General features: G+C 34.1%; 2 protein-coding genes across 6 annotated transcripts in view; one reads left to right on the top strand and one right to left on the bottom strand.

Moving 5' to 3' along the window:
• Position 1: 1 nt before the first annotated feature.
• LOC128213458 (DEP domain-containing protein 1B-like) lies at positions 2-15490 on the bottom strand. Of its 5 annotated transcripts, none has more exons than XM_052919164.1 (13): positions 15323-15490; positions 14297-14454; positions 12074-12184; positions 11245-11496; positions 10828-10958; positions 10342-10389; positions 10007-10147; positions 8349-9473; positions 7601-7770; positions 7061-7237; positions 5962-6000; positions 2574-2750; positions 2-1816 (listed from the first exon to the last, which is right to left on the bottom strand). In XM_052919164.1, the coding sequence occupies exons 1-13, from the start codon at positions 15365-15367 to the stop codon at positions 1676-1678; spliced, it is 2715 nt and encodes a 904-aa protein (XP_052775124.1). In that variant the 5' UTR covers positions 15368-15490; the 3' UTR covers positions 2-1675. The 5 variants fall into 5 exon arrangements, with proteins under 5 accessions (XP_052775124.1, XP_052775125.1, XP_052775127.1 ...); XM_052919165.1 differs by lacking the exon at positions 5962-6000 and adding an exon at positions 3668-3703; XM_052919167.1 differs by having other exon boundaries at positions 8349-9287.
• Positions 15470-27993, top strand: part of LOC128213460 (oxysterol-binding protein-related protein 9-like) — a 26237-nt gene continuing 13713 nt past the window's right edge. The window contains exons 1-11 of the mRNA XM_052919169.1: positions 15470-15684; positions 18328-18378; positions 18975-19053; positions 19998-20080; positions 20485-20709; positions 21393-21501; positions 22295-22414; positions 23010-23127; positions 23376-23509; positions 24074-24103; positions 27431-27593. Coding sequence (XP_052775129.1) covers positions 15577-15684; positions 18328-18378; positions 18975-19053; positions 19998-20080; positions 20485-20709; positions 21393-21501; positions 22295-22414; positions 23010-23127; positions 23376-23509; positions 24074-24103; positions 27431-27593 — 1220 coding nt within the window. The 5' untranslated portion in view covers positions 15470-15576. The remainder of the gene's footprint in view (positions 15685-18327; positions 18379-18974; positions 19054-19997; positions 20081-20484; positions 20710-21392; positions 21502-22294; positions 22415-23009; positions 23128-23375; positions 23510-24073; positions 24104-27430; positions 27594-27993) is intronic.

Raw genomic sequence — 27993 nt, 5'->3', positions numbered from 1 at the left:
ATTTGTTTCATTCATTTATTGCTTGAAACATGATTCGGAAGGGAGTTCTCACATGATTACATAACAATTAACAAGCCAGCTAAAATGTGCAGAATAACAAGTGCTATTTACAGGCATAGAGAGAGATATGTAAAAGGTAAAATAAATAAGAAGTTAAGTGCTGAAAAGTAAAATGTACAAAAGTAAAAAGATATGTGGAAAACAGATTGAAAAAGCATTTCACAAACTATATACAGGACGTTAACGATAATGTGGTGGTTTCAAAGCGATACTGGTATTAACATGATAAAAGTGAATAATTTTAGATGCAATATTATACAAAATGAAGGTTCTAGGTACATGTATAATAAAGGTGGTATAACATGATTCTTTCGTTGATTAATCATTATATTCCCATTTGAAAGAAATTAATCAAAATATTAATGATGTGGGAGTTTCAACAATAGTTGAGGCTACGATTTTTTTTCCAAATAAGTCAACACACATTTGAAAACACAGAGTTTAGAGGTAGAAAGTAACACTGACAATGGAATGGAAATAATTTAAATCAACAAGCTATTGCTAATTATGCCAGGAGTAATTAAAGCAGCTGCAACTAACATACACTACAGCAGATAGCCAGAACTAAGGACAAATATTTGCAAAACATCTGATATGGATTATGATATTGTCAAATAAATGTCTAATTAAAATGATTCCTGATTATGATATCAATACTAAGTAATTAGAAATCTCATGATTGCAATTATTACAAAATGCCATTTGATATAAACACACCAAAAAATGAATTTTTAATTGCGTAGTTTTAAACAACCAGTAATACACGTACACCATTGTAATTTGCCATTTGGAATGATGCATTTTTTCAGCTGTCTGCTGACTGGACAATTTAAAAATAATATAAATTCAACAATCACTTTTTCAATCAATATCAAAATAAATAAATGACTTTCTGGCAATAGAAATTATTGCAAAAAATGAAATTCAAACGAATAAAAACTAATTAAAAATAACTGCTTTTTTTGGTGTTTATACATTTGTAATTCGATCCAAAATGAATAACTACGGTATAAATAAATGTAATGCCTGAAACAACATGGACAATGACTACTATGAAGTGCATAGTTTAAATCGGCCTTCATTCATATCAACGAAAAAGCAACAATCACACATTATTGTCACCACCTTGTAACATAAATAATCTTGTTTTGTTTGGCACAAGGATCCGTACATCACTAGTAATTCTGTTCATAGTACAATACTTGCAACTACCAAGTAATCACAATTGTTTTGATTTTTAACTAACCCGAGACATTTCTGTCACATGACCCTTTTGATGATTTTCAAAACACCAATACCATTACACCTGGATTATTTCACTTCCTTTTGGCGTTGGTTTTCAAGTTACGGTGGACGCCCTAAAAATTAATATTTCTTATACATGAAAATGAACTTCATCTTAGTTGCTAAAATCCTTACAAAACTGCAGCACATAATAATTATGTTACTGTGTTCAACAGATCATGAAATATATCAAAACAGATCATATATCCTCATGACCCCTTGAAGAGATTCCAGTACGTCGGGAAACTGGCAACAAACATTTTTTTGTTACTCAAACAGTTGATGTATGTATTTCTCTGACACAAACATCAGTGACACCCTGTAGCTGTTATCACAGTCTGAGGCCTTTCAACTTGAGGAGGGGTTTGGCAAGAAGGGGCTGTTTGATTTTTGGGCGTGGTGGATGCAGGTTGGGCTCACTCTGACTGCAGGGGAAACGTCGCATGTAGATTTCAGGGTGCATCTTCTGAAACTAAAGGGAAGAACAAACTTTGGTTTTTATAGAAATTATAACAGAACCCTTCTTTTATTACCAAACAATGGGCCGATTGTTCAGAACTTTGGTCAAGTTAGCAACGTTATTAACATCATCGTTGTTAACTTTCAAATCATTACTGCTCTGTAAGTTTCACAGGTACACTTATGGTCTGCAGTGTTCCTAACAAGAGGTGAGACAACTGTTCAGCTGTACTTTACTTTATTTAAATATATGAGCACATCCTCAAATATTTCACCCTTAAAAGTTAACAACGATGTCGTTAATCCCGCTGTTAACTTTAACAAGTTCTGAACAATCGGGCCAATGTATACAAAACTATAATCCTTCCCATGGTGGCATTTATGACAAAACATCTAATTAATAACTGAAAACTCACGTCAATTAAAGGATTTAACTGTGTTGAACTTAAAACACTTGCTAATGTGCAGATCTCACAAACATGTATCGAAAAATAACTATTAAATGAACTAGAACCATTTCACTTTTTGAATAACATCTTTAATGAAATGTTCCTGTAGCATGACAATGAGTTACAGGGCCTTCCCCAGAAAAAAATTCAGGCGCAAGTTTTGGAGGAGGGTGACCTCCCTTCTGCATGTCGATTTTTTTTTTACATTGCCAGTGCAAATGGCACATTTTGGAGCACTCTAAGCAAATAATTCTTGAATAAGGGGACAAAATCACCAGTATTACGAAAAAAAATGGAAGTAACTGTCAAAAATTCACAAACCTGTTTGAGTCGTTTCTTTTTCTCCTTAGCAGCCATACATGTGTTGTTGATGATTTCCTCAAGTAACGTAGCGAGAGCCTGCTGGGACGCAGTAAGGCGCTGGTTCTCATACTCGGCAATGCTCACCTGCTGACAGTAGTGCAGGGAACCAGGATTATCCTCGCTTGCATACTGGATCTATCAGGAGTAACATGAGAATATGTACACACCAGTCATGAAGTATAAATCACGGACGTACATATATGCATGGTAGAGTATTCATTATTATAAGAATTAGTTAATTTTTCAATTCATGGCATAATAAATCCATAAAATCTGGAATATTAAGTGAAAATTAACCCTAACAAAATCAATGCAATATACAATTTGTCAGCATGAATATAAAAAAAATGTTTTTAATTGAAATCTTACTCATAACATGTTTTTATACAACACTTACAGCAAAGATTACTATATAGTCTATCAATATTGCCTTTCATTTTTATGAAATAAGTATTCATCTACTTATCATGCTATCTGTTAAGTGTTAAACGACTTCTTTATTTGAACCATTTCTACTCATTCACATTTTAAATCTGAAATCTAAAACCTTATTCTAAACATTCAACATGCACAAATGTCTTTTTCATAACAAAAATTTTACTTCCAATTTTCTTTTTAATTTCTTGACACCATTTTTTTTTCTGACCAACAACACAACACATATACAAGATTTCGAAATCTGTTGAAATATTTTGGTTGATAGGATCCGATTCTTCATATAAAATCCAAAGGATCCCATAAAAAAAGCTCATTCATGACTTTTTCTAGGCCTAATTTAGAAACATCTGTCCCTCACTATTATACATATATGTCACAACACATGATTGTTTCTGACATACCATCTTGGTTCAAATTATTCTGAATGCAACTGTATTTACTTCTTTTAAGTTGAGTCTTTTGCCTTTGGGCTCAATCTCCATATTGCGACAAAATAAGTAAAGAATCACCATTCTCGGAAGACCAAAATATTCAACAGACCAACACATGGGACCCAACCACCACCACACAAGGGAACACATCTAAACAAACAACATCTACTCCTGGTTATATACCTGGCCACATTTACACTTAAACACGCGCGCAACCACCTGTAAACATTAATGTGAATAGTGTGAAGCTACTAGGTTAATATATAGTATATGTGATGCTATAATACATGAATAAAAAAGAGGCAGTGAAACACTATGTGTATAAGAACTGGTATGTGTAGCTACACTTACATGTAAAAGTTGCTGTTCACATATTTTTTGTGTACTTCTAATATCATTGACACTGACATATCAATCTTGTTCTACATGCTTTTGTAGGAATCATTCTAAATCTGTTCATTCAACACATACCTAGATTTTGAAGTGCGCAAAAGTAGCCCACATATGTACTAGCACATTTAAGTAGTGTTTCACAACCTCTCTTTTACTAGATACAGGATATTCAATGTATTCTCATTTAAGCAGGAGTTTATTTGTTTTCCAACTAACACTTATATTAGTTTTAAGTTGACCTCCCGATAAACTATTTCAGGAAGTTCATTTCAAGGCATGGAACATGCTCTTGGATCTGATTGTTCTCAACCTGCGAACACATGACAGATATTATAACTATGACATAATCAGGCATGCTAACTGACCAAATACTCCAATCCTAAAATTTAGTTTGAATATGAGGGATTCACGCCCTAAAAAACATTAAAGATTAAAGGGCTTAGACCCATGTTGAAACAGTTTTCAAAGCCATTTATATCCATTTTAAGGGTACTCCTTTCTATTTTTTGCAAGTGTCCATCAAAAACTAACTAAATACAACTCTATGATGGATGAAACTGAAAGCTTTTAATCCTTATTTCAGAATTAATCCTGAACTTTATCATCCCTGCATGATGTACAGCTCTGATTAATGAAACTACCCTCATGAATGAATCCAGAGCAAATAAACAACATCATTGTCACGTGGTGTACCTTTTCATACAGTTCCATATTAATTTTAAGAAAATGCTTAAGTATCAGTTATAAAATTCAAACAGAAAAAATAACCAAATTTATTGATATTTTCTTTATTTATATCATTTTTATTTTACATTTTTATAGAATTCAACATCATTTTTTGCAAATAATTATACAATTTATCATGAAATGATTTATAATATACAGCATGAATTAAGGAAAAGTTATGTCTGAACAATATACACATAAATTATAAAGCACTATTATCTACTGAAGCATGCTACGGAACAAAAGTGAAAAGAAATGCTGGCCATTCCACACAGTGCTCGTGTCCATTCTAAAATAAAACTTTCTATTAGATTGAGCACAAAAAGCATTTAAGGCTTGTAATACACAGTAACACTCACAGGTTGAGATTTCTACAAAACAAATTTATAATTATAATGTTCATGCAATTCACATATAACGAAATGCAACTATCAAAATGGCAGCATTTCAGATTAATATACATAGGAAGAATATACATAGGAAGCAATTTTAAAATGAATGCACGCTAAAAAGCAGACAATTGGTTACATGATTGATATAAACATAGATAGATACAAACAGGGCCATTTTATCAATGAGCGTATGAATACAGTTGAATGAGACGTTAATTGAATGTTTCATTTGCAACATCCACTAAATCTGTCTAACATGACAAATAAAGCTACTAGCTTCTCAATGGTTTTCCAGCTACTCTGAATAATTAATCCAAAACTTTGAACATGCGTCATGTCTATTAATAAGATGGCTCCGCAGAGAAGAAACCTATAGATTTACAACAAACAAATGCAATTCTAAGAACAAAATATAGTCTGAAATGCAAGAACATATAAAAAGAGTAATGTATACAAAACAATAATAATTTGCAGTGTAGTACACACATCAAGTTTAGCAAATGATTGACAAAAGCATATAGCAGGCGAATGCCAATGCTGGTTGATTAATCTCATTAAAGGAAGGGGCAAACTTCAATTATTAAAATAAGAGTTATGTAACTTGATATGAAATCATCTGTTTTTCTCAGTCAATCAATGCACATAACTCAGTTATTAAAAACAGAGTTATATACCTTGCTATGAATAAAGTATATATTTCACTGATGACATGCCAACAATAGTTACTGGCAATAACTTGACTGACTTTTTAGTTATGGTCAAGGTTGAAGTTTTTGCACGATGGCGTTGACGACAGTGACATCAAAGCTTTGACACTATCTTGACTTTTTTCTATGAATCACCAATCAATAATTTAAACCTTATGCATGTAATACACTGCCACAAGAAGTAATCAGTATATAATATAAGAACTAATGCTGTACATTGGCATGCATTAGAATACATGGGGATATACCAGCCACCTACTTTCACATATACATCAGAACTGGGATCAAAGCCTTCAGCCTACGAAAGCAAAAAGCAAATCCTTGAAAATGTAATACCAAAACAACATGTTATATTTAAAATCTTACAAGTGTTAAAGTATTTATACAAAAAGTTAAGATCAATATGTATCATTACTCCCAAATACGCATTATTTTTCTCAGCTTTGTATAATAACAATGAATTCTAGCCGGTTTCATCTATTATTGGTGTATCTATATAAAGACAGTCAGTGTTCTGGAAAATTCCGAGTAGATTATGTATACTTCGCCCATGCAAAAAAACAAAAAGAATAGGAAAAAATGCATGCATGAATAAGCCAATCAAAAGCTAGACATCTTAAATATGTTCCACGTTATTATCGTTTCAGTAGCTGTAACCATAAATGTGATTGATGATTTATTTAAACTACAAAATACCAGCAACAAATGACACAATCTCCAGGTCTCTTTTATCTTGTTGACGTTACTGACTACTCCTGCCTCCAAACTATTCATGCCTACTCACACAATTGAACTTAATCTATTGAACGCATGACTGTCTCTGTTCTTGTATCTTCTATCAATGGTCAGTACCATATGCACTTCATCTATCATGTATAGTAAACCAGGTCTATGCCAGGGCAAGACTTATCACATTTACTTCCAATGAAAAACAATTAAAATCAGACTGTCCTATCTTTTAAAATTGTACTCACATAAATTGTCAGAGAATACATGTTTTCAACCTGCACTCTCTTATAATTCCCTTTCTCACTTTTACAACACCCATGGACAGTGACTTAGGTACCTTGGCCATGCATTAGTTGAAATAAGCACAAGCCGGTAAGCCCTGTGTGAATTTTATATAGCTGGATGTGTTATGAGTTCTTAAGCTGGATAGTAATGTGAGAATTATGGCTTGTTCATTCCAATAGACCAATTTCGATGATCTTCATGACCATTCCCCTCTTCCCACTCCTGGCTAGACCCTGTTGGCTATCAAAGTAACAAAGAACAAGAAACATTATAACTATGCCCCAACATTATCATCTCAAACTCCCCCTCCCGACCATAGGCGACACCCGACAAACAGTGGTTACCTTGGTCCGCTGGAGCTTGGCAATGCGGGCCTCCACTGTTGCCTTGAGGTCGGCCGGCACAGAGAATATGTTCACATAGTGGTCCATGAGGAACGCCACAAGCTGGATAACGAGCAGGTCATCCATATCCCCCTCCTCCTGGCTACACAGCACAGCACGGTAAAACGTCTCCAGTAACTGAAGGGAGAAATACAAGGGAGTAAGTTGGTAAGTTAATGAGAATAGCACATTTAATATTGTACTGAAACACTTTTAGAAAGATCCACAAGCCTTAAGACATATTGTACATAACACATCAATTTTTCAACTAAGGCTTATAATGCTTGTCTGATTTGTAGAACAAGTTTGCTTCACATATGCATCTTATCATTGATAACATTCACATATCTTATGTGGTTTTATGCTAATGCTAATTATTAACATCAAGGCTATAACAACACATGGTTCACAGATTGTCTTTAACTTCAAAGGGAAGAATTTAAACTTTTTCATTTTTTATGGAAACTACCAACAAGCAATACAATTTTAACCATCTCTTACCAGAGTCCTCGAAGACTGGGTCTCATCAAGGACAAGTCTGGAGTTGGCAGCCATCTTGTTCATGAGTCGAAGGAGGAGGTGGAGCCGTCGTCGGTTGGCGGGCGGGAGAAGAAGGCATACAAGCTGCAGGGCCTTCACGATGCGCTCCGTACAGTCATCCATTGTTTCACCTGCGAGGGGAAATATGTTATGAATTCATAAGGACTGTATGATGAATGGCAGGTATCAAGCTTAGGGAGAATCAATTAGTATTTTTCATATGTTCAAATGACTGGTGAAGTTTACACTAAATGTAAATTAATTGTATCTAGAGAATAAAACATTTTTGGAAAATGTAAGATTTCTCCCATTTTGTAAGTCAAGCTCTACCTCTACGAGGGTATTTTATCAACTTGTAATGAGTTAAAAGTGAACAATAGCAAGACCAGTATGAAGCCGTTGATGAATAAACCCTCTGTATATAATGGCCGAATGGAACATTTTATTATGTATCACTATTATAGGTAGAACTTTTTGCAGTTAGGATTTTACCTAAGTTTCTCTCCGAAATGTGCAAACATGCATTTGCAAAATGATGTTTTACATTTAATTCATATCTACTGCTATAAAAAGGTGAAAAAAGAAAAGGTTCAGACTAAGGTTAATATTTAAAATGCATGCTATCAACCAGCTTAAGCAAGACAAAATAATAAACCAAACTATTTCCAAAAGCGAAAAAAAAATATGAAGCTTTCATTCAAATACATACTGTCATTGCTTTCGCGTATGCGGCCCTGACACTGCTTCTGTAACTCATTCTCTACCGGTGCGGCCCCCGCAAGATCAGACAAGCTCAAACTACGTGCATTCACGGTATCTTTGTCCCCACACCGGTTCCTTGCACTGTTGTCTGACATTGTAGATTTGTTTTTCTTTGATGAAGCACTGCTGTTTATGAATGACCGCTGATGTTGAAGAGAAGCTGTTGAAAGTGATTTCTTGCGTTTCAGGAACTTCTTTGAGGCATCTAACACAGGGTGACTGGTTTTCTTGCTGGAGTTTGAATTCGGGTACATTGATTCAGGGTAGAGTGTATCATAGCTTGGGAGTTTACCATACACGGGGGGTCGGCCCCGATACTTCTGGATTTTATCGAGATATCCTGCTGCACACGATTCTGTCCGATTAACCTGAGAAGAGCGAGACACTGGGGTATCATATGATGAGGATGAACTATCTGGTGACGTTCTAGAATACACACCCACAGTACAACCATAGGCGCTATCATCATTGAGACCATACCCTGTACTCCGTCTTCTAGAGCTTCCCTTTTCCTTGTGTTTCTTTTCTCGTATAGAAGGTCCTCTATTGAAAAGATTATGCATAGAGTGTCGAAGCGATGTTTTCCTTGAGAATGAAGATCCTGAACTCGGAGGGGATTCCTGAGCTTCAAAATGTGTCTCAATAGGTGTACGCTCGACATCTGAGCCATTTTCCTTGTGATTAAAGTCAGTAGCCACACCATCTGCGTAGAACACTCTGGTAACGGTCTCATTGTCGGGCCCAAATGCTGTCTCAAACCTCGTCACTGGTTGGTCAATGCCATTTCTGCTACTCCTGCTGGAACTTGTTTCGGGCACTGGTCTAATTGGAGATAAGTCAAGTATGTTTCCTGCACTTCCATATCCTTCTGAGGCGTCCTGACACTCTGTGGAAGGTTTAGAACGTCTCGTTAAAGTCATGATCAAGTTTTCCACAGACTTGAATGAGATCATAGTCTTAGGAGTGGAGTTAATGTTAGTAAAGTCGAAATTAAAATAGTTGTCCGGTGAATCAGCAGAACTGTCTTTGTGGTCATCAACATCAGGTTGCTTGGTGTCGTTAGATGCTTTGACTGTAAGGTCCATGCAGTAAGCAGAAGGCACCATGCACAATGATACGAGTGCAACAACAGCCATGCGGAGATGATGCAGTATCAATGGAACGATGGGGGATGCAGATGTTAGGTGATCCGGAAATTGAGTGGATGATGGAAAGAAACATGGGATTATATGCATGAAATTTTAGTTTTAACTGGTATATGAACATGAACATTAGTTTAACGGAAGTGTTAGTTCAACATAAAACAAATGAAGTGCAAGAACTGGTTAATGATTAAATTTCAAAACATGTATAGAATTATTCTTTTAAATATAATATATATATAAATTGAACAAAACGTGATAATTATTAATTCATTTTATTATCAACAATAATTAGCAGTAATGACATATACTAAAATTATCTGTTAGATATATATACATATTATCAGATCATTAAATTGTGGCTAATATTTTACTTACTATTTTCAATTCATTAAACGTTAAAAAAGAAATATGAATTTCAATAAGCATTCCATAATATCAACAGAAACAGCAAGTGACTCACCAAAGACATTAGTTATGACCTCGTACATGTTGAAGGTCATGAGTGGTTCACGTAGGCCGCAGAAGTAATCCTTCACAACACGGTAGACATCCTTCTCAAAGCCCGGGTAGTTTGGGAGGTTATCATCTGTCTTGTCAGGCCCTACAAACATGTAAACAGTTCAGTCATCAAAATTCACATTTTCCTGAAGAAGCCAAAATACTTTATGATCAACATGGCAACATGAGTACTTAGTTTCATTTGAATATCTTGGAAAAAATGAGTTTAGGTCAAGTTTCTGCACAACGAATATGCTATTAGTTTTTAAACAGACAAGCTAAAAAAAGAATACTTACAGTAAGCTAAACATTTCATAGCTGACAATGCCCAATGAGGAAGTTGGTCTGAAATATAATACAATTCATTATTAAAAAAAAGCATTTTTTTTTTAAATTATGTCATGTGGTTTCATGAGCTATGCCGACTTTTGTTTAAAACACAAGAGTGTGACGAGCAAACATTAATGCTCGTAAGTCGATAAAGAAGACATACCTTAGTAATTATTTAAAGTTATATGCCTTACTGAACATGTGCATATTGTTTCTGGCAACATGCCTACCAAGTTTAAAATAACATGAACTATTTTAATGGCTAACTTTCAGCACACTGCCAATGATGATAATAACAACACTTAATGTGACTTGAAAATAAAAAATCTGAAATTATTCCTGCTGATGAGATAACACCAAAAAGTGTCCTTCTGATAATATCATTCTCAGCTATTTTTTTATCCAAAGGAAAAATATATATGTATAAATAGGATCATGACAAATCTGCCATACCTATTGGATCAATGTTGGTGACAACCCCACTCTTGTTGATGTAGAGACAGTTGTGCATGATGTGGCGGCCATTCACGCACTGGTGATCTATGATATCATCTAAGCCCTCTGCACCTAGAACGCGACCCAGGCTGGAAAACAATTCATAAATGAATGTCAAAGCTATATATATGTAAATGTTTCCCTTCCAAACTTGTAAAACATGTGACCTTCGAGAAAGATGTCATCCTTCTAAAATAAGAGGATGTTGCTTGTTTAAACTTTGGCCCCATTTGTCAGATTTCAACAACTTTTTCACAATGCCAAAATTGTTGTTAATAAATTTTTTTAGCATGACTGGTAACTAGCCATCAAAGACAAAATTATTCGCAAATATCATTTTTTTGTATTTTCAAGTTTTTCTTAGAAGAGACAAACCTCTGCAGTGTATTCAGCCTCCATTGTTCCTCAATCTCAGCCCCTGATAGTGGCTTGGACACGAAATGGCACTCCGGCAGTGTGCTTGCATTGTCAGGCAGGGATGGCATTGATGCCATCTTGTCAAAATCTAGTTTCAGGGGCTCCGCACTGAGGGTTTTGTCCTCAGGCCGCTTTCGGTTGGCAAGCTTCAAGTTGTTCCGAAGAGTGATAGGTGTCCTACAGGCTTTAGAGGGGGAGGCCAGGGTGAGCCTTAAAAGAAAAGATATATAGATATAATTTATATAATCAGATCATGGCATAGGCTTCATAATAACAAAGTACAATGAAGCTGGCTTATAACAGTATAAATAAAATGATAAATGCACGGAAGAAAATCCAGATTAAATTATTTGATATCAACATTTCACCTTAACTGATGTAGTAAGACTTAAGTTTGATGTACTGATATAGTCACAACATCTACTCTTTAGCCATTAGCAAAATACTACTGATCCAACGACACGAGTTTTTAAGCAAATATGTTAAACAGGGGTTTTAACATATTTTGTTATAAATAACTGCCATTGCTTGTCGTCTTTTCTCAATCTGCCCTGTGAGAAAAGAATACACACGAGAATGATGTAATCATCATGGAAACATGTGCACCATAAAAATCTTGAACAATATTGCGCTATGCACAAATTTATTTCTTTGCATGACTATATTGACTATAACAACACCACCAAGGCTATGGCAATTCTTCATCTTTTTTTCCAGAAAAGCAAATGGGTTAAACTGGGTTTTCCCTAGAACTCTAACAGGGGGTCATGTTTTTCATGAATTGTACCTGAAAAGCCGGCTACTGTCAGTAAATTCCCCACGGTTATGCTTAGATCCCCGTACATCCTCAAAGACCCGCGCCTTGTGCAGCTTCTTTAACAGCTGAATGGCCTGAACCCTGAAATATACAGAGTGTAAAATATGTTGAATACAAATACCATACTAATCAATTTCAGTGAATACTTAACGCAAAAAAATGGAGACCCATTGAAAATTGCTTGTTTGCAGAAACTCAGCCACACACACAGTGTTCTTTAAATATTCACTTGTTAAAGGCTGAAAGACATTTTTGTTCAAATATGTGGGGTGTTTTCTTTCTTTTTTAGCATTCAGTTTTCTTTCAACCTTAAAAAAATCCTTCCTACATAAACCTACACACTGAAAAATGTTTGGGTCAAGTCATTTACTCTTTGAAAACAAAACAGTTAAGGTGCGGCCTAAATAGATTGAGACAATTTTATTTATAATTATGAATGCACTAAATACACTGCAAAGTTTTTATACTTTATTTTTGTAGGCATTAGTTCATAAGAAATGCTATCTTATAATAATATGTCATTAGAAATTGAACAAGTGACAAATATTTCAAACATTTGGCAGTAACATGTTATAATCATAAATAACATCATCAATTTTGGCAACAGTTGAAAATTAACTAGGATATCATAATTCTGTTAAAATATGTGCAAAATTCAAATTGTATGCCTGGCATATAAAATCATATATCTCCTATATCACAGACAACCACAAAGAGTATGACCAACTGTGAATTAAAATCAAATGATTTCTAAATATTTCAATCATCAATAATTTTTAAATCTTTCAATCATCAAAATGACTTGAACAATTTTTGGAGCATTTTTCCTGAATTTCAAAATATAAATTATTTATTTCCATTAGTGTATACTTTTATAATCGGTTTTATGTTTATTTTAAATTAAAGATCTGAGGATAAAATGAAAATCAATTCATCAAAAATTTACCAATTAAATAATAAATGAGCATGCGTCTGTTTTGCAATTATGGTGAACAATAAAAGGAAAGCATTTCAACTGAAGTGGAATTAAGCCATATGGCAGGTCACACGTTTATAAGAATAGAACTGAGATTATATCAGCTTTGACCAGGTCAACTTGTAACATTGGCACCCCCTTGATTGCCACATACCATCCTGTCCCTGGGTAGGTGTGTCACACTGGATACAATCCTAACATGTAATTACCAAAATAATATCTGAAAACTTTTAAAGCTGTGTTTTAATATAAAATAACAATGGATACTACCATTATGTCATTATTTGTTTCAGTATAATATATCCATATATATATAATGGAGATGAAAATGGTTTACATTAAAAGATAAGAATATGAAAAAGAATGAAGTAAAGTACCTTGTGCACACAATTTTCCTTCATTTCCATAAATTAAAGTCTAAAACTGAATATAATATATCCACAAAAATGTACAGTCATACAAGTGAACTGAAGTTGATTTCTTAAAATTTTCACACTAAAATTAGAAAAAAAAGGTTACAAGAGTGTATTTTATATTAAAGTATATATACATGTTTTTATGAAATCAATAAAAATAATATATATTCCAAAAAATAAAAAGTGTTCATACCATATGACCAATGAAATACTTAAATTAGGTAAAGACTTAAGATTCTTAATATATCCTAGCCCTGTTTTTTCTTCCTCTTTTAATACCCCTTTTGTCCAAAAGGGAAATCTTTAGTATTTTATCTTTTCATCAAATCAAATAAGTGCTGTCTCTTGAGTACAATACCCCTGAGGGCACAGAGACAGGGCCTGGTCAAAAAGATTATGATGTTAACAAGATCAAGATAAATATATTTATTACACTTGTCAAACAATGACAAGAGCAGACAAGGGGAATGAGAGGAAACACAACAAATAATATGACCATAGATTAGACCAGATTAGGGTTTTATCCTGCCATCAATAAAGGATTTCACTGTAACAGTTTAAGAGTTTTAGTTTTTTGCTAATCTGATAGTGTTTAATTAATTATTAGAAAGAAAAAACAATAAACAACCAAAACTTTTTTTTTCTGAAGTGATTAAAAGATTTCAGTTGAAAGAACACAACTATTTGGCTCAAGTAAATTATTTTATCAGTGTCAAATTCAATATAAGTTAGAATTCAAATTCCTCAGTTACAGACATTCTTCCATTTAAGTAATCTAAATTTTAACTTTTCATCTCCTACCTTGACACATCTGCTCCAAAGTTTGGGTTTTTCTTCAGGTATTGGTGCAGCCATTCAACAGCATCTGTAGCAACAAAGCAGTCATCATACGTCTTCATGTATCGCCGGTGTCTGCTCAGCTGAATGTCACTACGGAAAGCTCGAATCAAACCATTCCACTGCAAAAAATAAATAGCTTCAGTACTGTGAAAGCATGAATGTTGATAATATATATATACATGTATCATAATATTATGACATACTTTTTCTTTGAAATGTCAAAAATGACAATTTATAGCATATTTTAGAAACTTGTCTGACCTATTCTGAGAAATATTCTGGGCTTTAAGAATGAAATTGGGATCAAAGTCCAAGCAAATTAATCAAAGGCAGGAAATGTCCCATTTTCTGTGTTGTTAAGGTATATAATATACATTTTTCACAAGCAATAAAAACATCTAAAAAATGTGTGAATTCATAATGAACACTTGATAACAATATATTTTATGTCTTCAAAAAACAAGCTTTAATGGACATATCAAGGTTATTTGGAATGCCAAATTTATGTCAAAGTGATGCATTTTTTCCAATAAAAGGCCCTAGTTCCTTTCCCAAAATGGTGAATGGAAAAAAAACCATTTTGATAATATCATCCCTCATTTTTGCATACATGTTCTGAAATAAGCATTTACCTCTTTTAACCAATTCACACATACTTAAATCTTACTTTGATTGCACTCTTTGTTATTCTTTCCAGGAAGTTAACTATTCTCAAAAAAAAATATTTAAAAGTTTATGAACCAGTTTTGAGGTAAGAAAATCACAAATTCAGACTGAGCATCAAATATATGGTAAAGTCATACATATCATCAACAGAATTATGACAACAAGTAACAAACGAATTAAATGACAGACACTTTGAGTGCTGGAATAAGGTAAATTCTGCGATAATGTATGTGCATTATTGCACATTCCCCACCCATCCATTTTAACATGATAAGTTTGTAAAGTTCTGTAAGATCATTAGTTATAACAAAAAATACAAACCAGAAGAGTGGCCCGGTATGGGCCTGACGTTAACTGTTCATCCATAATTAAACTGGAGTATATTCCTCGTTTACAAAGGCATGATCACATTAAAAAAATAGCACATTAGAAACAACATCAACATTTAATCGCATGTCAGTGGAATATGTTGACAATTTCAAAAGCAACGCAGCTTATTGATTGGCCAAATCGTATCGGTAAATGTAAACTCCGTTTTCATTGGTCTGTGTAAGAGGAGTATCATTTCCGTCAAAATGGCCACCATGGAAGGTCCACTGAGCAAGTGGACAAATGTTGTTAAAGGATGGCAGTACCGCTGGTTTGTCCTGGACGAAACGGCCGGTTTACTTTCATATTACACTGTATGTAATCCATGTATGTTTGATCAGTTGACCATATCAGTGTCAGGTTGAAGATTAAATACTATATGTGTACACATTTTTTTTATTCCCCACCCACTCAAATGTGTCACTTGTTACTTGTCAAATTCGGACGCTCACAAAACCGAAATATTAATGATGAGCATTCACACCTTTGTTAAGATTGATTAAAACTTGAGTATATCAGTGTTATCTAATTATGTTAATCAAGTGGTAACAAGCCATGATCACTGATGTCACATTAAGGAAATCACACCATTACAGCAATCAATGCCATCAATCATTTTGGCCTGTTGATAGAAATTCAGAATTTCATTTTCTTTAAAATGAATGAGGCCATTACTTTTTTTTGAAGTCTGATGTCATACCATACACTTCCATTAGATTTAGAAATTTAATTTACATACAATTTACAATTCTTTATTAAACTTCATTAAGTTATGGCATAAAGTAATACAAATAGCAAACATAACTCTTAACTGGAACTATTAGGCAATTATATAATGTCCACCGAATAACCTGATGCTTTTTAATGATCTATGTTTCAAATGAGAACCACCTATTGTGTGTACATAAAATGAAACCCAGTTAAAGGGACAAGACACCAGATGATACAATTGCAAGAATAGAAGAAAATTGTTAAAAACTAACATAAAATTGATATTGTTGTATACAACGCATTGAATCTTAATAACTGATGTATCACATCACTTATGAAACATGTATCTTTCAAAGTTTTTGCTTATAACCATAAACCATAATGCGCTATTTTTAAACTGGTTAATTCAGCTGAGACAGAGACAAAATATTCATTTAAATCATGTAAAGTGAAAGAAAAAAGTATTATCGGCATCATACTTGCCCAGGGCTTTTTCTGCCCATTTTGGGAAAAAGACCGTAGACATTTTGGGAAATTTTGCAAAAAAGCTGTCTAGTCTCCTGCGAATTAGGAAATGATTTAATATCAGTTTATTTTCCCTTTGAAAGACCCAAAAAATATCAATCCTTGGGGTGTAAATATCTATTGCAATAAATCATGACAGTATTTCATACTGATCTCTGAACGTGATGAAAATCAATGATTTCCGAGTCCAACTATCAAAAAAAACTATACATCACATAATTTATGAGGATGTTGAAAATGAACCAGTACAGGTAAAAGGACTTTCTAAAAAAAAATACAATTTTTTTTTTTTTTTGATTGGGATTTTTTTTCTGAAGATTGGGATTTTTTTTGTTATATTTTGCTTTGGGAATGGGTCCGAACGTCGGACCCGTGGGTGCTATAGAAAAAGCCCTGCTAGCTCGATTTGACAGTTCTAGTCTTGTTTTGAGGAAATACTGTATTTGCTGATTTTAGAACCATCTAGTGTCTAGTTCCTTTAAGACTCCCTATTGTTTTATTTCGGATAGGTTGTCAATAAGTAATAAGTAATTTCAAGTTGGGTTTCACTTCCATGTTTGTGTGTTTTAGCTAGTAATGGATTTACATTTATTTAGAATAAACCTCTACATATACAGATATGGTGATAGCAATGAAATGAAAATATTTTGTAGATTTTTACTGTCTTCATTATAAAACATGCAATTATGCCCCAGTTGTATTCTCAATAGCAATTTGAGAAAACCATTGAAACATCCGGTAACTTTATCATTTATGATATTAAATTAAGGTAAACACTTATTTGAGTTATATAAATAAAGTTTAAACCAAATTTAAAAAAGGATATAACAGTTTTAAGTACAGTTTAGGATGTTGTTTTTGCTCGTTCAATTAATTCTCAGTATATGTATGTACTAGTAAGTTGGATTTCAAGTTAAGTTCATGACTCTCCTTTACCCTTGATGGATATCACATTCTAAATTTAATCATGTATCTGCCGCCACTCCATACATGCTTTTTGTATTTACCTTATTTGCCATTCATTATGGTATGAGGGAATAAACTCTGTTTGACTTTAACTTGACTTTGACATTCTTGTTCAGAAAAGCATTAAAAATAAAACTTAATTGAATTCAAATGTATGTTTTAATTTCATTACATACACATAAATGATGTTAGTGTTTGTTAATACATGCATGCATTCATAAATTGAAACATGATTTGGCCTGGCAAAGATGTCTTTCTTTTTAACGTTGTAAGCTTATAATAATAATAAATATTTATTAGACTTTTAGTAATATTACTAAAAAAAGCCAAATAAACTATGTATGGTATGAGACAAAGGCTTTATTTAAAATCATTGTTATTTTGATGTATTTTCTTTGTATATATATTGATAACGAATATTTCAGTCATTTGCATTGCTATGAACACTTGAGCTGGTCCTAATTCATAAATCATTCTTAAAATATTTAAAGTATTTTTTGCCACAGGCTCAAATCTGCCCGACACATGTAACGGATAAACCTTATTCCTGATTGCTTTCATATTATTAAATATGTAAATGAAAGTAATATTCTTTTGTTTGTTTTAAGAGAAAAGTCAATATATAAGAAAAATATAATTCTATAATAATATAATTATCAATTGTATTTTCGTTATTGATAATTTTTCATTTACATAAAAAAGGATAAAAAATAATTTAATAACAATAATAATATGTATTCAAGCTCTTATTTCAGTCCAAAGACAAGATGAAAAGAGGATCAAGAAGGGGATGTGTGAGACTCAAGGTATACCACCCTTAACAGTCTGGAATTTTCCTCATTCCTCATTCCTTCCCCCCACCCCAGCACCCACACCTTAAAAAAAGAATTTAGAAAAAAAGTAGGGATTTTTTGTATATTTATATCTGTTAATTTTATTGGGGTAATTAAAAAAATCATTGGCACACTTGAAATCTCCCACTGCCCCACACCCAGTTTGGATGAATTAAAGGTTAACAAGAGCGCTCTATCAACACAGTAGATTTTTCATCTATCTGAAGCCAAAAACTACTGAAAAGGAGAAAAATTGTAAAAAAAAATTTATCAAATGTCGACAAACAAAAAAAGGGTTTTGCTGAAAAAACTGTAGGCTCTGAACACAGAATTTTAAACAAACCTTTTAGTGTTACCCCTTACTTCACATAATAATTGATCATAATTTCAGCTTTAATGTTAAAAATTCTTCTTTCTTCCATAGCATGCACACATGTACATTCTGTCTCTGAGATATATTTAGACAAGATCCATGATAAAAAATGACAAATTTAATGAAATGAATTAGTATATGTAGTGCTATACATGTTTTAGATTTACATGAACTTTATTTTCATTTTTTTCCACAGGGTGCAGTTATTGGAATTGATGATGAAGATGACAGCACTTTTACTATAACAGTGGACCACAAAACTTTCCATTTTCAAGGTAAATGTTTGGATCTCAGATTTTATACTGTGTACCGGTAGTTTGCATTTCATTGCTTAAAAATCATTTGAAAAATTATAGTGTATTTGAAATTATCTACCAGTATATTTTTAAGCTTATATTAAGATACTGATAATCTCAATCATCACTCTTGAGTCTGTTTTCTGGGAAGCAACCAGTAATAATGTCCATATTAAGAAGTCTGCAGAAAGTACCTCTGGTGGGGGTCAAACCACAAACTCTTGGATGAGAGACAGACGTCTTTACCTCTACACCAATGAGTCATTGTCCCTCTACTATAGTGTTTATGTTCTCGATCAGGTGGTCTTGTGGCTTTGTTTGATAGACTAATATACTGAATCCAAGTCCATATGCATTTGATTGTGCAGAATTATCGTGTGGCTAGTAAATGTCTCCATAGACCTGTTGGTTATGAATATTTACATCGTTGTGAGTTGATGTCATGTCAATTTACCAGTGGCTAGTTGTCAGTCGAACATATAGTTGACCAATAATAGGGTTTTAGTTTGTAAATAAATAAGAGCACATGGTCGCATTATCCAATTGACTAAGTGGAAAACCTCTGCCAAATGATCTCAACATGATGCTGTAATATCCTAGACAACTGGTTATTTGATCTAACCACAGGATAAATCATTTTAAGGGAATGAAGCAATTGAAGTTTTATGTTTATGTGTTTAAATTTGAAAGTACATTATTTAAGACAAGGTTGTGCAAACTGCCAAATAAATCCCATGAGTTAGATCCTTCTTGCAGACGTCAGTATTGAACATCAGAATTGGTTTCAATCCAGCAAACATTCTTATTATTAAAGAAAATAGCTGTACTCCCCCAAAATTGTTTCATATATAAGTTTAAAATGATAACTAGTTGTGGTTCTTTAAATGTTTCTTAAATCATGTTTATTGTTGTTTGTTTTTCAGCAAGAGATGCAGAGGAAAGAGAAAAGTGGATTGAGGCTCTAGAAACCACAATTGTGCAGCATAGTAGACATATTGCAGGAAGAGTAGGTGTATTTTACATCAGGGGACAGTTTTTTAGATTCCAAATTTTGGGTTGGGGGTTTAGGAGGTATATATATATATATATATTCCTTTGTCTGTGCATGCATGCATCTGTCTGGTCTCTCCATCTGAAATCACATGTCTCTCCAAAATTAATTGATCTTGACTGATGAAGCTTTAGAGTAATAATGAAAAGCATATACACTTGTGCACCTGGGATTTCTTTTTAGATTTCAATAAGTAAGACGATTGTAATGGCTCTTGACTTAAAAAGAAATTGACCTCAAAGTTCAGTGTTTTAACATATTCTCAACAGTTCTTTAACAAAGACTCATAAAACATAAAGTTTTGAAGTTTTGCGTCCACAGTTAAGTACTTGATCTGATGGTGTCTTCTATAATTGCAGGGCGGACAGAGTGGCCATGTCCCGAGTGCTGTAGATTTTGACAGGAAACTGGCCGAAACTGACGCCTACCTTCAGCTACTGATAAGCCAGAATGACTCGCTAACTAAGAGAATAGAGGCGTGCGAAGACACAGCCCAGAAAGAGAAATATAACGTGATAAAGGTCACTGCTGATGCGATGATAGAGGCGATCAAACATTCTATAGTGATGCTGCAGATATCAAAGGTTAGTGTTTTATCACTTGGTCACAAATTAGGTTTTATCTGTCTATGATTGTAAAGTATCTATTGAAGAGTGAGACACACATGATATCATTGATTTACGTATGAAACAAAAATGATACCAGGCAGTGCTCCATCTATGCTTAAATAGCAGGGGGAAGAGATGGCTGCCCTTTTCTGACCCCCTACCTCCTTTTTACTACGCCTTGCAGTGCCCTTGTGGTATCTGTTACAGTTTGGAAATATTTTTATTTTTATATTTGATAAATATACAGAATTTTGACAATAAAGTAAAGATAACCGGTAAGATATTCATAACAATCTTTAAGTATTGAAAGTAGTGACAACACAGCTGAAGCACTGCTAGGTATGAATATTTTCTGTCATTTTACTACATGTATTCCCATTCAACCTATGTTTGGTATCAAATTATGTGATGTCAATTATCATATACTTAGAACTAAATCTAACAACATGAAGAATAGTTTAAACACATGAGTAACATGACAATACCGATGTCATGTGTTTAAATGATTCTGTGAATTTAAAACATACTTGCTAACAGATTCACATATAATAACTGCAAACTAGCTGACTGAAAACTTGTTATGGATAAAATGTTTAAATGATGCTTACTGGTATTTGTTTTACCGGTATTCATGAAGCTATTAAATGATCACATTTCAGGAGACACTCAAGGAACCCCTGCTCAATGGAGCTATACACGGACCTGTCGGCCCTTCGTTAACTCAAGAAGCAGACTTTGACTACTTCAGTAATTCTCCTAAACAAGCGGGTTTGTTGAAATAGTGATCCTTTTTACAAATAGCATGCAGAAAAGTATACAGAAAACTGTACCAACCTGAATCTATGTTAAGCATAAGGTTTCAATTACATTACTTGCCTTCCCAGCAGGAAGATCATACAAGCACCATAGAAAAAAATTAAATTTATTAGCAGATTTCACCACTAAAAATAATGAAAGTATCATAAAAATTTCACGTCCGTTTGTACATCTATATGCTGTATATGATATATTTTTGGACTTTAAAATTTTAAGGTCATAGAATCCATATATCTTTGCTTAATTTTTATTTTTAGTAAATTAATTATAAATGTTTTGGCTTGTTATTCTAAAGGCTGAAAACGTAAGCGTCCAATGACGCTTAATATAAACAATTTTGCATTGCCAAACTTGATTGCTGTTATATCTCGTTCAAGACCTATGCCTAAAAGACTCCTATCTTACTGTTAAAAGACGTGACTGTGAAATGGTCTTTGGCACGTTGCAGAATTTACGACTTAATTATATTTGATCTTTCAAATTACTGATGTTATGCAAATATGTAAGCAGAAATGAGTCCAATTAGGGTGACGGCTGTCTAGTGGTATAGGTGTTCGCCTCTCATCCAAGATGTTATGGGTTTGATCCCCACCATGGATCTTGTCTCTTGGCCTCTCAAATTGGCCACCAATACTGTTTTTTACCCAGGAAACTTGAGTAGTTTTATAAGCTATCAGCTTTCATCACAGTTGAGCTAAATTAAGTATAAACTAATTGTGGGTTATGTCTTGCATTATTTTTGTAGAAGGCCTTCCTACTGCTGGGATTGGAAAGGGAGACAATGAAGAGGTTGGAGCTGCTGCTGCCTTTAATGGAGCTGTTGGGGTATTGCCTCCCCTGGGTACTGCGGGCTTGATGCCTGGAGGTAATGTTTCATAAGGAGAAGAACAGCATATGTTTTATTGTTGAAAGAAATGCTCATGGTCAAATATCCGAATATGTAAAAAACAACAACTGAGATCCTTTAAGTGTGTTTTTATAAAATTTGGGGCAATGAATGGCTGCTGTATTTCCCTACTGGTTCTTTCTGGTTTGGTTTAAGTTTGATCTTTTTCACTATTTAAAAGGATGTACATAGGCTTTTTTCTAGGCATCCCAGGGGTCATATTTTGACCTGTTCCCAAATGTTTTTTTTAAATCATTTGAATTTCCTATTATGTGGTGATGAAATAATGACTTTAGGACCAACTAGCCTGAATTCACACAGTACAGATCAGAATTTTTTTCAACAAGCTCTGCTATATAAAATGTAGTATTTGAACAAGCCCAGGCAGAAGGGTTTTACCAGTGCGTGTGTTTATTTCGACCTCTGTTACAGCAAGTTCCTATAACGAATTCATTTCCCTAAACTCAATGATTTTTGTGATAATTTTTTCTAAATTAAGATGCAAATAGTTAATCTTGTGTCCAAAACAGTTAGAAGAATGCTTGACATGTGCTTGTATTATTTTTTTTACCAGAGTCAGATGTAGACCAGATAGTAGCAGATGAGGGGCAACCAGTCACTAGCTACTCCAGCAGTGAGGATGAAGATTTCTATGACGCTGAGGAAGATCGCACTCCCAAGTCTAGTCCAGAGTAGGGATATGTACATGATTATGCTTGTTTGTATAAAGGTTAATTTTGCTGGATAAATAGTTCAATTGTTGACTGATTTACATTTGTTTGATTTGTTTTTGTGGATTTTTTTCCATAACAGAATTGTGGGCCATATATTTTAAACGATTTAAAACTTATTACACATGTTCAATTCAACAATATGTTTTGCAAGACCCATAACTCTAGCTCAAATGTATTTTTTTATGATACACCAATGATATTTGTAGTAAGAAGCTGCGCCAGCAGGCTGGGGCAGTCAATGACGTAGATGAGAGGGTGGATAAACAGACAGAGGCGACAACCACGGAGGCCAGCCCCATCCCCATCCAGACAACAAAACAGAAGGATGACTTTTACGACCGTGAGTTATCTAAAGTTTTAGAATGGATAAAATTAGATTTGTTTCACTGTGAGTAATCTGTAGATCATAAAATGTAGATTTGTTAATGTTAAAGCTAAACGTGTTTACAACATAATGCAAAATTTTGCCCTTGTTTATACGTTTATTATATACACATCATAAATCTGCTAGCAATACGTACTCCAATAAAAACAAAGTCCCTATTTCACCTAGTGCAAAACTGCATATTGCACTTAACAAGTAATATCACGCAATGTCAAAATGACATCATATAATAAACTAGTCAGTCATTAAAATGCATTTTATATTATGTGATAACACGTACCTTAGGTGATTTATATCAGAATGTATATGATAAAAGGATCATTAGTACTGTGGTTTTATCCAGGAGGTCGTATTCAACTCTCAAATTTTTGTTGATTTTGATTTGACTCGGCTAGCACCTTGTAAACTCTGACTTGATTAAAATGCAGTACAAATTACCGTATTATTGCTATATTTATAACACAGAAATGAAAACTTGCATTTTCTTATATTTGAATAAATGTTTATGTTCCATTTCAGCTCTATACGATACTTCATCAGAGGAGGAGTGTAAGTATGACTTTGGAATATCAATTCAGTCTTACTCAAAAAGACTACAAGGACAATCCAGTCGCTTAGTTATGTCTCCCCCTATTCATGGGGAGACATATTGTTTTGGCCCTGTCCGTCAGTCTGTACGTCACACTTCGCTTCTGCTCAATAACTATAGAACACTTAGACCCAGGAACTTCATACTTGGTATGCTGGTTGGTCATGACTAGAAGATGACCCCTACTGATTATGAGATCAGTAGGTCAAAGGTCAAGGTACCATGACCTTGAGGTGAAGAAACGGTTTCCGCTCAATAACTAAAGATCCTTTGGGTCCAGGAACTTCATAATTGGTATGCTTGTTGTTCATGACTAGTAGATGACCCCTATTGATTTTTAGATCAAAAGGTCAAAGGTCAAGATCACAGTTACTTTCAGGTAAAAAGTTAGATGTTGGGGGTGACCTTAAGCTTTTAAATGGTTTCTGCTCAATAACTTAAGAATGCTTGTACCCAGGAACTTCATACTTGGTATGCTAGTTGGTCATGACTATTAGATAACTATTGGTTTTGAGATCAGAAGGTCAAAGGTCAAGGTCGCAGTGACCTTGAGGTAAATAAACGGTTTCTGCTTAATAACTAAAGAACGCTTGCACCCAGGAACTTCATACTTCGTATGCTAGTTGGTCATGACTATTAGATAACTATTGGTTTTGAGATCAGAAGGTCAAAGGTCAAGGTCGCAGTGACCTTGAGGCAAATAAACGGTTTCCGCTTAATAACTAAAGAACGCTTGCACCCAGGAACTTCATACTTCGTATGCTAGTTGGTCATGACTAGTAGATGAAACCTATTGATTTTGAGATCAGTAGGTCAAAGGTCAAGGTCGCCGTGACCTTGAGGTGAAGAAACGGTTATCGTTCAGTACCTAAAGAACGCTTGCACCCATGAACTTCATACTTGGTATGCTAGTTGGTCATGACTAGTAGATGAGCCCTATTGATTTTGAGATGAGTAGGTCAAATGTCAAGGTCGTCGTGACCCTGAGGTGAAGAAACGGTTATCGCTCAGTAACTAAAGAACACTTGCACCCAGGAACTTCATACTTGGTATGCAAGTTGGTCATGTAGATGACCCCTATTAATTTTTTTATCAGTAGGTCAAAGGTCAAGGTGACCTTGAAAAATGGTTTCCGATCAATAATTAAATAACGCTTGCGCCCAGGAACTTCGTACAATACAAACTTTTTTACATTTTACATTTTCCAAGATTAATCAACAACACTTTCTTCTCTTACTCAGTAAGTATATATATATATATATATATATATATATATATAATTTAAACATGTATATATACTATATGGCACCATTCAAACTATGTCGTTAAAGTTGAGCGCAAAATCTGTAATACTAATGACTTCACATTTGGTACCAGACCAAGTACCAGTTTGAATCATATTTAGTAACAGACCATGTACCAGTTTGAATCATATTTAGTAACAGACCAAGTACCAGTTTGAATCATATTCATACATGCCATATTTTCTGGAGACCATTCAGGGGGATTTGTTCAAAAGGCTGAAAATTCAGGGGGATTTTGGTTGTATTCAGGGGGATTTTTTTAGCAGGTATAAGTTGGCGAAATATTAAAGTATATTTAGACCCAAGTACGAAAAAATGTATTCACATATAGTTTGCTTTGAAAACCTCCTAACTTTTTCATTATACTGAATTATTTTATGTCATGATTTATCATATTCTTATGATACACTGTCATGTCATACTGTAATGCACTTGCAGAACAAAATATGTCATTGCAAAAATATGTTTTCGAGACAATTCCTCCAAAGCCTTTTAAAAAATTGTGCTTAATTCTATCAGCTTTGATGACTTTCAGACAATAAGAGAATAGAATTAATATTATTAATTTCTTCCTTCCAAAATAGTAATATTTCTTTGCCTTTGATAATTACTACAAAGTTGTGATAATTACTACTTGTTGTAAAAGTTTCCTTTTGGCATTTCACCCTTGTGGATTTGTACATTCAGTTACACTCACATACTGTGGTTTCACTTTGTCATTATTGCCTGATGTAAAATTTCTAAAAAAACATTTTTTATTTTTTTTTAATTCCGGGGGATTTTTATCTCACGCCGGGAGACGGGGGGATGGATTGAAATTTCGGGGGATTTTTCCCCCCGCCGGGGGATATGGCATGTATGCATATTTAGTAACAGACCAAGTACCAGTTTGAATATAAGCACACTTTGATACTGCTTTTGATATAACATACTGTTGGTACATGATATGAATTTAAGATCAGTAGGTCAAAGGTCAAGGTTATGGTGACCTTGAGGTAAAAACAATTTCCACTCAATAACTAAAGAACGCTTTGAGCCAGGAATTTCATACTTGGTATGCAAGTTGGACATAATTAGTAGATGACCCCTATTTATTTTGAGATCACTGATCTTATGCAGTAGATGTTCACTATTGAATATGGGTGAATAGGCCAAACTTCAAGGTCACTGTTGGTTCCTCTACAGTCCAAAAGTACAAATTTCTTGTCCATCATTGATAAATTCTCAGCAATGACCACACAATTGGGGAGACAAGCACTTTTTAAAAAAAGCAATATCTAGTTATCATCAGATACCAGTATATTAGGAAGCAGGTCCCTTGTGCAATGGTAAGATTTGATGCATGGCAGGCCCTAGCTCTCTACAGGGGTCGCACAGACATGAAAATGACTTGAATTTAAGGCTGCTGGATGAAAAGTCCTTAAATTTGCAAAAAAACGCTTAAAACTACTTGATTTTTTATTTCGTCTTCGAAAGTGCTTGTATTTCCGGACACAGTCCTTAAATTTCCTTGTTCTGTCTGAAATGAAATGTAAGTTTTTAAAAAAAAAAAAAGGTTCATCTCTAAATAAGATCTTTTATCTAAGTGGACACTGCGTAAGTAACTCTTTGCTGTAGGAATCTGTTGGCTTGCATCCAACTATAACCTTGGAAAAGTCCATACATTTCAACCTGAACAAATCAGTCTATCATCATTGCTTTTGCTTTGCTTATTTGTTCCTATGTGACAATCCATACAAAACATCAAGGTTATGGAAACTGTCACATTGAGGTTATTCTTAAAATTATGTTAGCAACTGACTCAACAAAAATTCCTAAACTCAATTTTATTTGAACTCTGGTATGGACAAAACAATTTATTTGTAGCATTTAGCATAAAAAAGATCCCTAACAAAATGACTCACCAATAATGTCTGTATCTTTGTCACTGCATTCAATTTCAAAGCATTGCCTAATTTCTTCTCTGCTCCTTTCCTCGCACAGTGGGTTCTCTGGAGAAGCATGGCAGTGTGATAACTCATCTACTGTCCCAGGTCCGTATAGGCATGGACCTGACGAAGGTCGTCCTACCCACGTTTATTCTGGAGAAAAAATCTTTGCTGGAAATGTACGCGGACTACTTTGCTCATGCAGATCTCTTCCTCAAGTAAGTTGGACAGTGGTAGGGTTTCATTTGCAACAGCGGCATGCGCTGACTTTAGCTAGCTTAAATTCTGAAACTATCAAACTATATTCGCCATTTTCTTATGGCATTTGAGTTGTCGTACACCGAATGTGTAAGTTTCAAACAACCAACAAAACTTTTACAATATGGTGTACGCAATTGTTTGATGTGAAAGAAGATTGGCTTTTCTGTTTCTTGCTAGTGTAAGGGAGAACATTAGTTATGTCTCCCCCATTAATGGGAAGACATATTGTTTTTGCCCTGTCCGTCAGTCAGTACATCACACTTTGTTTCGGCTCAATAACTAAAGAACGCTTGCACCCAGGAACTTCATACTTGGTATGGTAGTTGGTCATGACAAGTAGATGACCCCTATTGATTT

Source organism: Mya arenaria, chromosome 13 (genome assembly GCF_026914265.1).
Source record: "Mya arenaria isolate MELC-2E11 chromosome 13, ASM2691426v1".
Lineage (NCBI taxonomy): Eukaryota > Metazoa > Mollusca > Bivalvia > Myida > Myidae > Mya > Mya arenaria.
The sequence above is the reverse complement of the archived record's forward strand: the minus strand, read 5'-3'. Positions and strand labels throughout refer to the sequence as shown.